This window comes from Thermobia domestica, chromosome 11 (assembly GCF_964235325.1).
Source record: "Thermobia domestica chromosome 11, izTheDome1.hap1.1, whole genome shotgun sequence".
Taxonomy (NCBI): domain Eukaryota; kingdom Metazoa; phylum Arthropoda; class Insecta; order Zygentoma; family Lepismatidae; genus Thermobia; species Thermobia domestica.
Genome location: NC_137464.1, coordinates 29,643,543 through 29,656,780, shown reverse-complemented (window position 1 = coordinate 29,656,780; position 13,238 = coordinate 29,643,543). Strand labels below are relative to the sequence as shown.

The window sequence follows — 13,238 nt, the reverse complement described above, 5'->3', positions numbered from 1 at the left end:
GAAAGAAATGCAGAAATCTTAATTAATGCTTGCAGGGATATGGGCTTAGAAGTAAATGCAGAGAAAACTAAATACATGGAAGTCTTTTGGGATCGTAATACTGCATTTTATGGATGCGTTAAAATACCAGATAATGTTTACTTTCGAAAAAGTGGATACCTTCAAATATCTAGAATTATTATTAGCAGACCAAAACCACAATCACTAAGAAATTTGATGTCAACTGAAAGCAGGGCTTTCGTGTTATGATTCAGTTAAAATCTGTCATTGTCGCAAATTCTGTTGAGGAATTTGCAGCTTAAAATATAAAACGATAATCATGCCTGTTGTGCTGCAAGGTTGTGAAAAATGGTCACTGACTCTGAGGGGAAAATCGCAGACTGAAAATATTTGAAAACAAGATTCGAACTCCAAGAGGAACGGGAATGAGGAATGGCGGAAACTTCATAACGAGGAAGTGCATAATTTATACGGTTTACCAAACAATGTTACGATCATCAAGTCTAGGAGACTCAAATGGGCAGGTCATGTAGCTAGAATGGAAGAATTTAGAAATGCTTTCAAAGTTCTACCTGGAAATTCAAATAGGAAAACGACCATTAGGAAACCCGAGGCGCAAATGGGAGGACATTAAAATGGTTCTCGCTCAGATTGGAACGTAAAGTAGAAACTGAGTCCAGTTGGCTAAGGACAGTTATCACTGGAGAGCTTTTGTAAACGTGGCACTGAACCTCCAGTGTCCATAGGCAATAGAGCTACATTAAGTTGTTGATATATTTATCTTCTTTTTATTTGACAAAAATGCAGTTGCAGGAACTATAAAGTTTTTCACTAATAAAGAGGATTTCGATTCGAGGTGTTCACAAATTAGCTATTTACGTTAATACTAAACAAATTTGGTGGTTAATTTGATATAAAATGGCACCCATACTTTCTTTCAAAGTCTGTACTTAATATTATATCTATCTATCTATCTATCTATCTATCTATCTATCTATCTATCTATCTATCTATCTATCTATATATATATATATATATATATATATATATATATATATATATATATATATATATATATACAGAGTGGTTCAGTAATGTTGGACAGCCCTGAATAAATCGGAAACCAGAAGAGATATTAGCAAGAATTTGGTGGATCCAGATACTTGTGGAAGGGGGACGTCCTTTGAGGTACCACACAATGTTACCAGGTCAACAGTGTTGCCAGCTCAGTACAAAGTCGTATTTTTTTAAATAGAACATATAGAAGTTTATGCCATCAAAAGAATTAGTACAGAATGTGAATACCAACAAGCGAAACCGCACCTGTCAGTGTTGCCAAATAAGGAAGTTATAAAGCTTCAAAGATCAAGAAATTAAAGTGTCCGTAGAGCAAAACTAGCAAAAAGGCAAGAAAAATAATACTACGGAATGAAAAGAAGTAACCGAAAGAGTAAACCAAAGAATGCACAGCATCCAGTGAGTAACAGGGTTGCCACAGCAAAGGGGGAAAAATTGAAAATTTTGCAGTTGCTATAGGAGGAAAAGTGCCCATATGACATAATGCTGGAAACACCATAGAAAGTCTATGTAAGATTCAGGAATCCTAATAGCGTTTGTTCGAAAGCAATATCTCTAACCGTTTCCGAGATACACCAAAGCTGTGCGGAGTTTGCAACACTGCATAATAATTCCCTCGCCCTCCAAACTACAGGAACGAGTAATGAAAATGATAAGCCCAACAAAATGTAAGAACTACACGGGTATAATCGTCAAATCAATTATGCAGTGTTGCAAACCCCGCACACCTTTGGTGTATCTCGAAAACGGTTAGAGATATCGCTTTCGAACAAACGCGATTAGGATTCCTGACTCTTACATAGACTTTCTATGATGTTTCCAGCATTATGTCATATGGGCACTTTTCCTCCTATAACAACTGCAAAATTTTCAATTTTTCCCCCCTTTGCTTTGGCAACCCTGTTATTCACTGGATGCTATGCGTTCTTTGGTTTACTCTTTCTGTTACTCCTTTTCATTCCGTAGTATTATTTTTCTTGCCTTTTTGCTAGTTTTGCCCTACGGACACTTTAATTTCTTGTTCTTTGAAGCTTTATAACTTCCTTATTTGGCAACACTGACAGGTGCGGTTTCGCTTGTTGGTATTCACATTCTGTACTAATTCTTTTGATGGCATAAACTTCTATATGTTCCATTTAAAAAAATACAACTTTGTACTGAGCTGGCAACACTGTTGACCTGGTAACATTGTGTGGTACCTCAAAAGACGTCCCCCTTCCACAAGTATCTGGATCCACCACACTCTTGCTAATATCTCTTCTGGTTTCCGATTTATTCAGGGCTGTCCAACATTACTGAACCACCCTGTATATATATATATATTCCCGTTTCTGTGGGCGCCCTTTTAGTAGACTTGTCCACGCCCTCATTAGTATCCCAGCACGGGCCTGACAAAATTTGTATTCGAAGTGCATGGAAGACATAACTTACTATATTTTGAGAAATCAATTGAGTAATTAGCAATTGAAGAATTTAGTAAGTTTGTAAAAGTTTAATGAAAATCTAACAAAAACGCTTTTTATAATTGGATTCAGTAGTAGAAGAATATGAAGTCTTTAATTACGTGAATAAAAATATTGAGGCTTCGTAAGTTTTGGAGTCAATGTAAACTAAATGTAAAATCAGTTTATTCTTTAGTTTTTTGTACAAAGATAAGCAAGAAAGTTCTGTCGCTTTTTGTGGAGGTTTGTGTTCAATTTTCCCTCACACTTTTTCCCTCCCTGAGCTGAATGCGAATTGAGATAAGGTGAAGGTCAGTTGTTGGTGTGGGTACATCCAACATAGTGCCTAGTTGCGGCAATTCAGTTACATCGTGAACTTGCATAAGGACAGAGTGAACTTGAGGCCTCCAGAAAGCGTCATAAGGGCTTGCATGCTGTACGAGTTGAGCTGAGGTCAAACGCCACTGTAGTGGGGCGGAAGATATGACAGGCTTTCGGTGTGAGTGTCATGACTACGTTGACAAGGTAGCGGTAGTTTAACATGTTTGAGGGCAATGACGAAACACTCGAAAAAGCACTACACGCCACAAGAACAACACATGTAAAAATTAAGATCTTCAGGCAGCAATTGAGACGAACGGTGCCCAGACACGCGAGGAATTGGGCCTATAATTCAGTGTGAGTGGAGAGACCATTTGGTAGCATCTCCATTAACTTGGGAAGCACTACAAGTTGGGTCAATGAGTCTCACATGATTTAACTCCGGGCCAGAAGTCAACTCGAGCAGACACCTGTATTTTTTTGATGTCTCGTCTGAGAAAGGAGCTATTTCTGAACAAGGTGTTGAGATGTGATGAGAAGTAGGTCTCGAACGAAGCTCCACGATGTCCTAACCATTGTTTAGCATCCCATGAACCAATTCCAAAACAGTCGAAACCAGCACTGCACTAGAAGAAGATCCTGCTCTGTGTTTGGCGAACTGCTCTCGGTATCGTGCATCGGGAACTGTTCCATCACTTCAGAGCATCATTGCAACTATTTACTGTCTGCAGTTGAGCTGTGTTCAAGAAAAACTCAAAACTCTGGAGCCAGCACTTCTGCATTGCAAAGGGATCTTCCCGTTACAAGACAACGCTAAGCCCCACGTTACTAGGATGAGTCGGGACACCATTCTACGCCTTGTATGGAAACACTATTGCATCCGTCACTGTTAGTTGTCAAGAATCCGTGACATCACTGAAAAAACCGATGTCAATGCCAATTTCTTAGGACAATATCTATTTATGATCCGTTCTCGTTTGCTATGCACACGATCGAAACCTAGTTCAACACCGAATAGGACAATCCTATTCTGTGCGTTATTTTTTTGTCTGCGGTTCCAACTACTCGATGTATAAGAGTAAGCTTAACGATTTTAGCGTAGCTGGAGCATAAGCTGTAAATGGGTCTTACTTTACATTGTTTGTGCATTTAGTGTAAACAAACATTATTTCTTCTTTTCTGCAGACATGATAACCATTCAGTACTCAATACCAAATTGAGCGAAAGACACGGGAAAAGAAAAAATAAGTTGAGGTTATGCAACCAAAAATCATTCATAAATGGGAAAACATATTTTTGAACCTCTACCAAGAATGACTATCCAAAACCCTAAATAGTTGATCGAATATATTCAATGAAGCATATTAAGACGACATCAATCCTGTGGCGAGGACCAACAAATTTTTATAACGATAAAAATGATCCTGCAAAGAAGGTCCACCAGATTTTTATAATGATAAGGTAATGATAATCACATAAAACCTTTTTGTTTGTTGCTTTTGAACATTACCTTTTTAGTTTGGTACATAATCACTAAAATAACTACACCTCAAAAAGATTGTGTGTATATCCCTTTCTTACCATGGTTCTGGAATAATAATTTATTGATTATTCGAGGTCATGACAACGTAAGATCGAAAACTCATCCAATTAACATATTAGAATCAATTTTTGATTCTCTCTCTTCTTTCGTACTTTATTCTTCTTCTTCAGACTAGTTAGTACATATTTTTAAATTACACATTGCCCAGAAGTTTAATAAAAGTTATTTAGAATTACGCTGATAATACAAAGATATCGTTAAATATGTCGCCCGAAATATAGGACTTTCTTTTATTGAATTTACAAAATAAAAGAAACAAATCCTGGACCGTTAAGTAATACATATTCATCATTCGAGTTTTCGAATGCACCTCGTATATATGAAAATTACAATTCATGTAAATATACATATATCATATTTATTTTTATAACAATATTATTATCATATTTATTTTAAATTTTATCATTGACTTTATTTACTTATACATTTCAACGACGGTAAGGCACATTCGAAATTTGATTTACAAGTTATTTAATTTTAAGTCCTTTTTCGGGTCCACTAAATGCTTGTTACAAGTTAATAATTATTTATTTGGGCATAATGAAGAAGGATTTGAAAAAGATGCATGTATGATATTCACATGGTTCTTCTTTGAACGAGAAAGGTTGGAATATAGAATATAGTTAAACAAAATATAGATTAAGATTGAAATATCGATAATATAATCAGAACATAACAATAATTAATGTAAGAATTGTTCCATTCGTTAACTTCATTGAATTATCTTCACAGAATTCAAACAAGGTACGAATAACAAGGAAAATCATAATGATATTTTAAAGCGTAATAAAGCAAAATCAATTGAATACGGTTTCCTCGGATGCCGTAACTTTAGCTTAGGTTACATGACCAAAAAATTCATGTTGTATTGAGTCACAAATAGGAATACATTGATATTTATTATTAGTATCTAAAATTTTAAGATTAGCTTCATTTTCAGAAAAAGGTTCGGGCGCATCAGACGCTGACGTGGTTTCGACCCCCTCCACGCTGGCTGTATCTAGTTTAAATTATGACAATCTGTTATTTCTCTTATACTACACTATATTCCGCAGTCCTGTGTATCTTCTTGCCTGCTGTGAAAAGACGTGTGTGTGTCTAGCTCCGAAGTGCAGCAGAGCGTAAAGCGAAAGATGGGTGTCTCTCTCAGTGTTTTGGAGGTCCGCTATCAGTCTATTCAATTGTAGTAAATCAAGAAATGAATTTTCTGTAGAAATTGTTGGTACGCGAAACGAAACCCAGAAACCATATTATGTATATGGAATAGTGATTCTCGTAATGCTTGTTATAGGAGGTGTTGAAACCAATCCAGGCCCCACTAGTTCAAACAAATCAGATATTGCTGAAATCAAGGCAATATTAAACGGAGTGAAATTTCAAATGAAGCTGTTGTCAGTGAAGTGCGTGGGTTGACAGAAACCGTGACAAAAATTATGGATAGACTTGATTTGATTGACAAGAGACTCGAGACCATAACAAATGACGTCAGTGAACTACAAAAATACACTGAATTCCTGGAAAAACGGCTGGACGACCTCGAAAATAGGAGTAGAAGACAAAACATTGTGTTGTATGGAGTTGAAGAGGGCGAAAGAGAGACATGGACAGAAACTGAAGAAAAAGTGTGCAAAGTAATTCAAGACAGATTAAAAGTTCAGTTAAGAGACGACGAAATAATGAGAGCTGACAGAGTAGGAAAGATAACTGCGAATAAAAATCGACCTATCGTGTGTAAGTTTTTAAGAGACAAGACAAAAGAAGATGTTCTTAAAAGCAGACGCAAACTTCGTGGTAATAACATTTACATTGAACAGGATTATTTTAACAAAGTGAGAAATGAACGCAAAAATTTACAAGTTTTCATGAAAGAGGCAAGGCAACGCGGTAGTTATGCTTATCTGCAGTTTTGTTATCTGTATATTGATGGGGAAAATTCACTTTAAGTGCACTTTTAAATAGTTTACTTGTACTGTGAGGGAGAACTGAACAACTTATATTCAATGAAAATGTGTTAACACATGAATGGACACAAATATCTACAGAATACTTTGTATTAGATATTGGTTGATTTATACCTTGAATTGGAGTGTACTGTCTATACCGTTTGATGTTCAATTGTTGCACCAAATTCTCTGTTACGAAATTGGTCTGACTGGCACTGTCTAGAATCGCGCGACAAGGAACCAAATATCCCTTGTTATCCCTTACTTTTACTATTGCAGTAGATAACAACACTCTTGCGTTAGGCCTAGCCTTTAATGCACAATATGACACTTGCCCTAAATTTTCACTGGAATCTGAGTTGTTACTACGCTCTTGCACCGCGGCACTGCTTACACTTGGAAATCGCACTGATTTGTCCTTTGTTACGTCTACATGCAATAATGTATTGTGCTTTTTGGAACACTTTTTACAACCTCTCGATTTACAATTCTTCAAAAAATGATTACTTTTCAAACAATTCATGCATAACTTATTTTTACGAATGTACTCCAAGTTTTGGCTGTGTTCCGCATTCACATGCATTTGAGAATGTTGATAAATAAGTCTTTGATCACTGAATACTTTTTACTTGCTTGTTTTGTACGCTACTACCCTGCTTCACACCATCAATACTAGTTCTCATGTTCTCAAGTACCTGAAAACGTTTCTCGAGAAACGAAAAGAATTCTGATAAAGCAGGAAAATTAGAATTCGTATTTTGAAGCTCACATGACTTTCTAGTAGTAGCGTCTAATTTTGATACAACGTGTTGGGTCCAAATTACGTCTGTGACATTTACGTTTGGCTCAAAGGCTTGTAGCGCATTTATATTGCTAGTAGCTGTATTTATAAAAGCGCGAAGTTCACTTACATTTTCTTTATACACTGGCTTGATTTGTAGTATTTCGTGAATGTAAGAATCAATTAGCATTTTATTTGAATACCTGTCAACGAGTAATTGTCATGCTACTGAATAATTTGTTTCGGTAATTGGCAAATTTTCAATTAGGTTTAGCGCTTCGCCCTTAAGAGAAGTTCCGAGGTACTAAAACTTCTGTACTGTGGAAATGTCTTTATTCTCGTGAATAAGAGATATAAAAGTGTCCTTATATGATAACCAACATTTACAGTTCCCGTCAAATGCAGACAACTGTATGAGCGGTAATTTAACTTGTGCTCTACTGCTAGTACTCTTATTAACTACTGATTCTTTATTTCTATGATTTAAAACAAGTGCTTGCATTTGAGCCTCTAAAGAAAAATACACATTTTCAATTTCTGCACGAACGTCTTCTGCTTCCGCTTCGAGTTCGATTTGATCAATTTCAATAGTATTTAGCACCTCCTGTAATTTTGACCAGACGTTATTTAGATGTTTTAAGCGTGCATGTATTTCTTCTATATTGCCTTCATTTGGATCAAAGGCCTGAACAAAAGTTTTTATTCTGGTTAACTGGCCACTGTATTCAGATCTTTGTCTCAAAAGACGCTGGTGTGATTCAGTGATGATTAAATGTTACGCAGAAATATGAAGAATAAAACACTACTGACCTGATGATGATGTTTTTTCTCTTTTTACCTATGAAATATACTCCAGAAGCCTGATCCAACAGCTGTCCGCCTACACAAAAACGTGATTATTGTTCAACGTACGTGATAGCACCACATATAGGCCGAAACAAACACATTTCTCTTCACAACAGCACAGAACATTTATCAGATATCTTTGCACTCATGTGGCCCGGATAGGACCAAATGTACAATTTGAATGTATATATTTGTTTTTTCACTAAAGTACAATTACAAAGTTAAAAACAATGTTCATACTAGTGGGCTGTAAGGCTTGATTCGTATACCACATGAATGCAACCAAATACAAATTCATTATATTTAAATGATTACAGCTTCAGTTTGCACACAAAAATAATACATGAGAGTAAACATATTCACAAGGTCCTTAGTTGTAAGTGATTGTGATACGATGGCTTATTGTTTGTGCTATATTGTATGATCTTCGACCATGATATATGGTCCACCAAACTGTATGGTTCTTGCCTCCACACTCACACTATTCACCAAACAATAGAAAAGCGTTGAGAAACTTGAATACTGTTGCCAGGTAAAGGCACACACACACACACTGTTAAATACACAAATAATCCCCAAAAAAGATACTTCGTGGAATGTTGAACAGAAATTATGAAACATTGAATTGATACAAACACAGAAAACATTGTCCTCTGTTATTTCACTGTTCCATATACAAAAATAAAAGAAATACTTTCTAAACATATGATTGAGTGGATTGCTATTGTACACACCTTGGGTTGAATTTTGTAAATGTTAGAAAGTATTTCTGGCACATTATTTTAATAATTATTTTTGGATATTTGGATGTTCTGCCACAATACATATCAGATAGGCGTATTTCGAAGCGTTGAAAATTTTAAAGCATGTCTCTCCTAATACGGTAGAAGTAGAAATGCCAATTGTCTACAAAAGGGTTTCAGTTCTACAAATTTCCCCTCTTTTCACCAAATCTTAAAAGAATATTTCAAACTTATCTAAAGTTTGTGTTTCACGTTTAAGTTGTAGATAAAGTCTCAGACAACTTTCATACAGAAAAGCCAGTTGCTCATCAATCTAATCATTCAGCGAAGAAACTTAACACGAAAGAATACTATTTTTGTTTTCTGGCTATTAGGAACCAAATATGCGATTAAGCATTTGTATCGTAATAACGTTTATTAAAATACTGAATATTAATTGCTGAACATTTCATCGCCTTAAGCCATAACTTATTTTAGGAAGAATTCTTAATTCTGCCAACTATGGCGGTTAACTGTGCTAACTACCATGCAACTGGTTTATATAGTAAGTTCAATTATCAAATGATTTCTAACGATAACTGAAAACGTAGCATTGTGGCAACTTCTATCTAAATCCCACTAGATGTTAAGGGTATGCCATATTTAATTAACCTAACAATTACTTCAGAGATTCTTCCTTGGTTCAGTACAGCAAAGTCTACTGAAATTTATAGAGTAAATTTAAGTAATTAGGATGTATTGTAGACTGTACTTATGAGGCATGGTACCTACTAATATTTATACCTAATGAGAAATCCAATAACTTGACCAACGTTTGGAATAAAGGACATAGGCGATTACGTAGTGTGGTTATTATATCCAAACATAAGATATCTTCGGTTTCTAATATATTCATTTGGACGATTTTTTCACTATGTGAGAAGCTGTTTCTCGTTCCAACTTTAATGAAGCCGACATTTCAAACCTTCCTTGTTTGAGCTGCTTCAGAATACATTAATTTATTGTCCATACTCAGATGACTGGGTCAGTAGTGAGTACTATTTGTAATTAAATCTCCAAGCAGGGCAAGAAGACGGAACACTTCGATCAGTGTTAGCGTATTACCTATTAAAATACGCAACAAATAGTCTGCCATTGTTAGTAGCAGTTTGGAAATCTTATCCCCCATTACAAGGTAGAAATTCAATGTTGTCTTTATTACTGATCCGTGTGTAGGTTGCAACACTCAATAGTTTGCAAGTACTAAATTTACGTAGATGCACACATATATAGTGAAGAGCAAAGAAAGCATCAAAATAAGAAATATTTATGAATAACAATTTGTAGAGAAGGAGGGAAACAAAACATAAGTAACTCCGGAAAGTAAGAATAAAATATATTAAAATAACAACTAATTAGTAACACGACGTTTGAAACAGGTTTTTGTGGATCTCATTCCTGGCTCCCATCAGCTGAAAGTTACCCATGATTTGGAGAATTTTAATCCTTGATATATTTATTTATCACGCAATTCTTAGGAAAACTTTCCTGGTTCTTTCCAATGTAAATATATTTGTAACCAAAGTAGGCCTACGGACTTCGTAAACTAGCTTTGGTCGGTTTTAATTATTCAGCTTTAGATCTTTAAACAATGCACGGACATATTTCGCCCATAATGTGCATTTTCAAATATTACATTGTTTTAATGCTAAGCAACAACATAAAATTAAATGGTAAACTAACTTGATACCAAAGTAAATTTATACTCTTGGTCGTTCTTAGTAAGTAGTTGGAAGGCTGTATTGGAATGATCTTTTACAACTTATTTTACAAAATATTGTTAGGACTATGACATTGTGCAAATCGGATATTTATATCTTTTTTTCTTTCTCCACAGCGTACGAAATATGAGAAAGGAAAGAAAAGAATTCAATTAAATCTTATCAAATTGCTTTCTGACATCTATTTTATATTTAAAAATCAAATGCGTTACTGAAATAATCTATACGCTCGATTGCCATATTACCCGATTTTAGCGGGTAGCACCCGATTTTCAGGTCCTATATTCGTCCGTCGCTTAATTATCTCTTAACAGAATTTTAAATTTAAGTTTTTATGTGATCTTCCAAGACGACTTTTCAAATTGTCTTCCTACTCTCGTACATTCTAGTCCCACAAAATTAACTATACGTTTCTCAATTGTTAAGGAATATGTTATGAAATTCCAAATTAAATTCAAACAAATTCATCGGAAACGATTTGAGCTAATTTTTACGTTTATATTTAACATAAAGTTGTCCGGGACAAGAACAATTTTTTTCAAGCCCCGTCGAGAATTGTTATTTTTCTGGAACCAATAAAGGAAGAATGATTCTAGATTTAGAGAAACATACTCTAGATTTAGATCCAGATTCTAGAGAAGTATACTCTAGATTTTATAAAAATTGATCACTTTAAAAACGATCGATGTCAATATCTAATCCAGTTCTCGGGGTCTCTCCAGATTAGTAGTAAAACTCGTGATTGCCGTTTAAGTCGTAATCCATTCCCCATATGTAATCTAGCGGATTGAAGTTGTTCAAACATTTCGCATAATAAACTTATTCTACCCGTGCGAAGAACGAATATTTAAGCTACTCTAGATATTTATATACATAAATATTGTGAAGTTTTCCCACGAACTTCTCCTAGACCAGGTACGCCGATTTTGATGAATTTTCGTAGATAAGTGAGCAAGCCAGAACTTAAGATGTTATGCTGATCTCTTGATTACATTGCATATCACAATGGGGGAGAAGGGTCAATTTTATGTCAAAAATTGAGTATATCCCGAATCTCTCAATTTTGCACAATCTTCCTGTACGAGGAACAGATATATAGGTAACCGGAGCAAAAATATGTCAAATTTTGCCACATAAAATAAATTTGTTAAAATTTTATATTTTTAACAGTGACCAATTTTTTTACATTTTTCTTCGAGCGTATTCACAAACACTGTAAATTTAATGTATGTCGGTTAAAAATTATGTAAAATATGGATATATTAATAATGTTTATGAACTAAATTAAATTTATAGTTGTGTCTCTGTATTTTACTGTAAATACATGATATTGTTCTGGTATCCGTTCTGAAAGAAAAGAAAAATACGCGAGAATCTCTTTTTTTTATGGACAAAATCTTTACTACTTACACAAATCCAGAGAAAATCATTGAGAAGAGTATCACCGCAATTACTTGTTTTTTTAAACATTTCAAGAAGGAATTCCGAAACAATTAGAACAAAATAAGAACACAAAATGTAACTACTTTAGCACATCTGTCTCTAATATAAATGTTGTAGAGGGGTCAGTACTCAAATGTTTCGAGAAAATTCAGAAAAAATGTATGTTTCTCTAAAATAAATTGGAACATATTTGAACACAAATCAATTAATATGATATTTATTCTTCGTATTGAATGTGAGGCATCCAGAATCATATATAGTTAGATTTTCCGAATGTTATAAAATAATTTGTATAATATCTACCATAGAATTAACAATTCGCACTTTTTTATTTGTTCTTAATTTCAAAATAACGTTTCAAACCCAAAGATCGTTAGTGCTTCCATAAATTCCTTCAAACTGCGTGTTCTCAACATAAGTGCGGGTATCTTACAGCATTAAAAGATGTTTAATTTGAATTAATTCAGTCCCAGCACAATTCATGAACATATTAAGAGCATAAGCGATGCTGAAATTTAATAACGGTATCATATTTAATAACCGTTGACTTCCTAACTATGCATTTGAATATTGGCACTACATGCAATCTTTGTACATACATTAGTAAGTCTTGACTGACTGATTGATCAACGGCCAGGAAACTGCTTAAGCTACAAACTTGGATTTTGGACAGACCGTAGAATCTATAATGTTATATTCCGTTAGTGTACGATTTTTCAAAATTCGAAGAGTAGGGGAAGAAAGAGTGGTGTGATTATTATTTTAATATTTCCATCTAGAAATCTCTGAATGTTAGAGGCGTGGAATTTAGTATATGGACATAATCTGACATGTGTTTCAGTTTTTTTTAAATATTTGACCTAGAAGGGAAAAAGAAGGTTGTAAATGATAAAAAGGAGTGTAATTATAGTTATTATAGTAAGATGACCATATCTAGAAATCTCTTAAATTTAGAGACATGAAATTTAGTACGTGGACTTCTTATTCAAAATAATTAGACGCATTTTGCAACGTCGCTTAATATTTTCTCTAGATCAAAGGAAAACGACTTGTAGAAAAAGATAGTGAGAATCACAATTAACATTGTGGGCATCAAGATCTGTTCCCTACAAAGGAAGACAAATAGTTGGGTTCGCAATTGTTAAAACATGATGGTAATATATCAAAATATTTAAGGTTAGAGGCAAGAATTTTACTGCTTGATTATAATTTAATATAATTAAAGACGTATTTAAGTTGTTGAAAAATATTTTCCTTAGAAGGTAAAATGGTTACGATT

The 13,238-nt window shown here is 34.4% G+C and overlaps 1 protein-coding gene across 1 annotated transcript; it reads left to right on the top strand.

Annotated features, from left to right (window-relative positions):
• Positions 1-5,876: 5,876 nt before the first annotated feature.
• LOC145665094 (uncharacterized) lies at positions 5,877-6,386 on the top strand. Its single transcript, XM_081732367.1, has one exon. It carries the CDS (start codon positions 5,877-5,879, stop codon positions 6,384-6,386), a length of 510 nt encoding a protein of 169 aa, XP_081588493.1.
• Positions 6,387-13,238: the final 6,852 nt, after the last annotated feature.

Coding starts and splice junctions, on each gene's coding strand:
- LOC145665094 (XM_081732367.1), top strand. CDS start 5,877: ATGGATAGACTTGATTTGATTGACAAGAGACTCGAGACCATAACAAAT.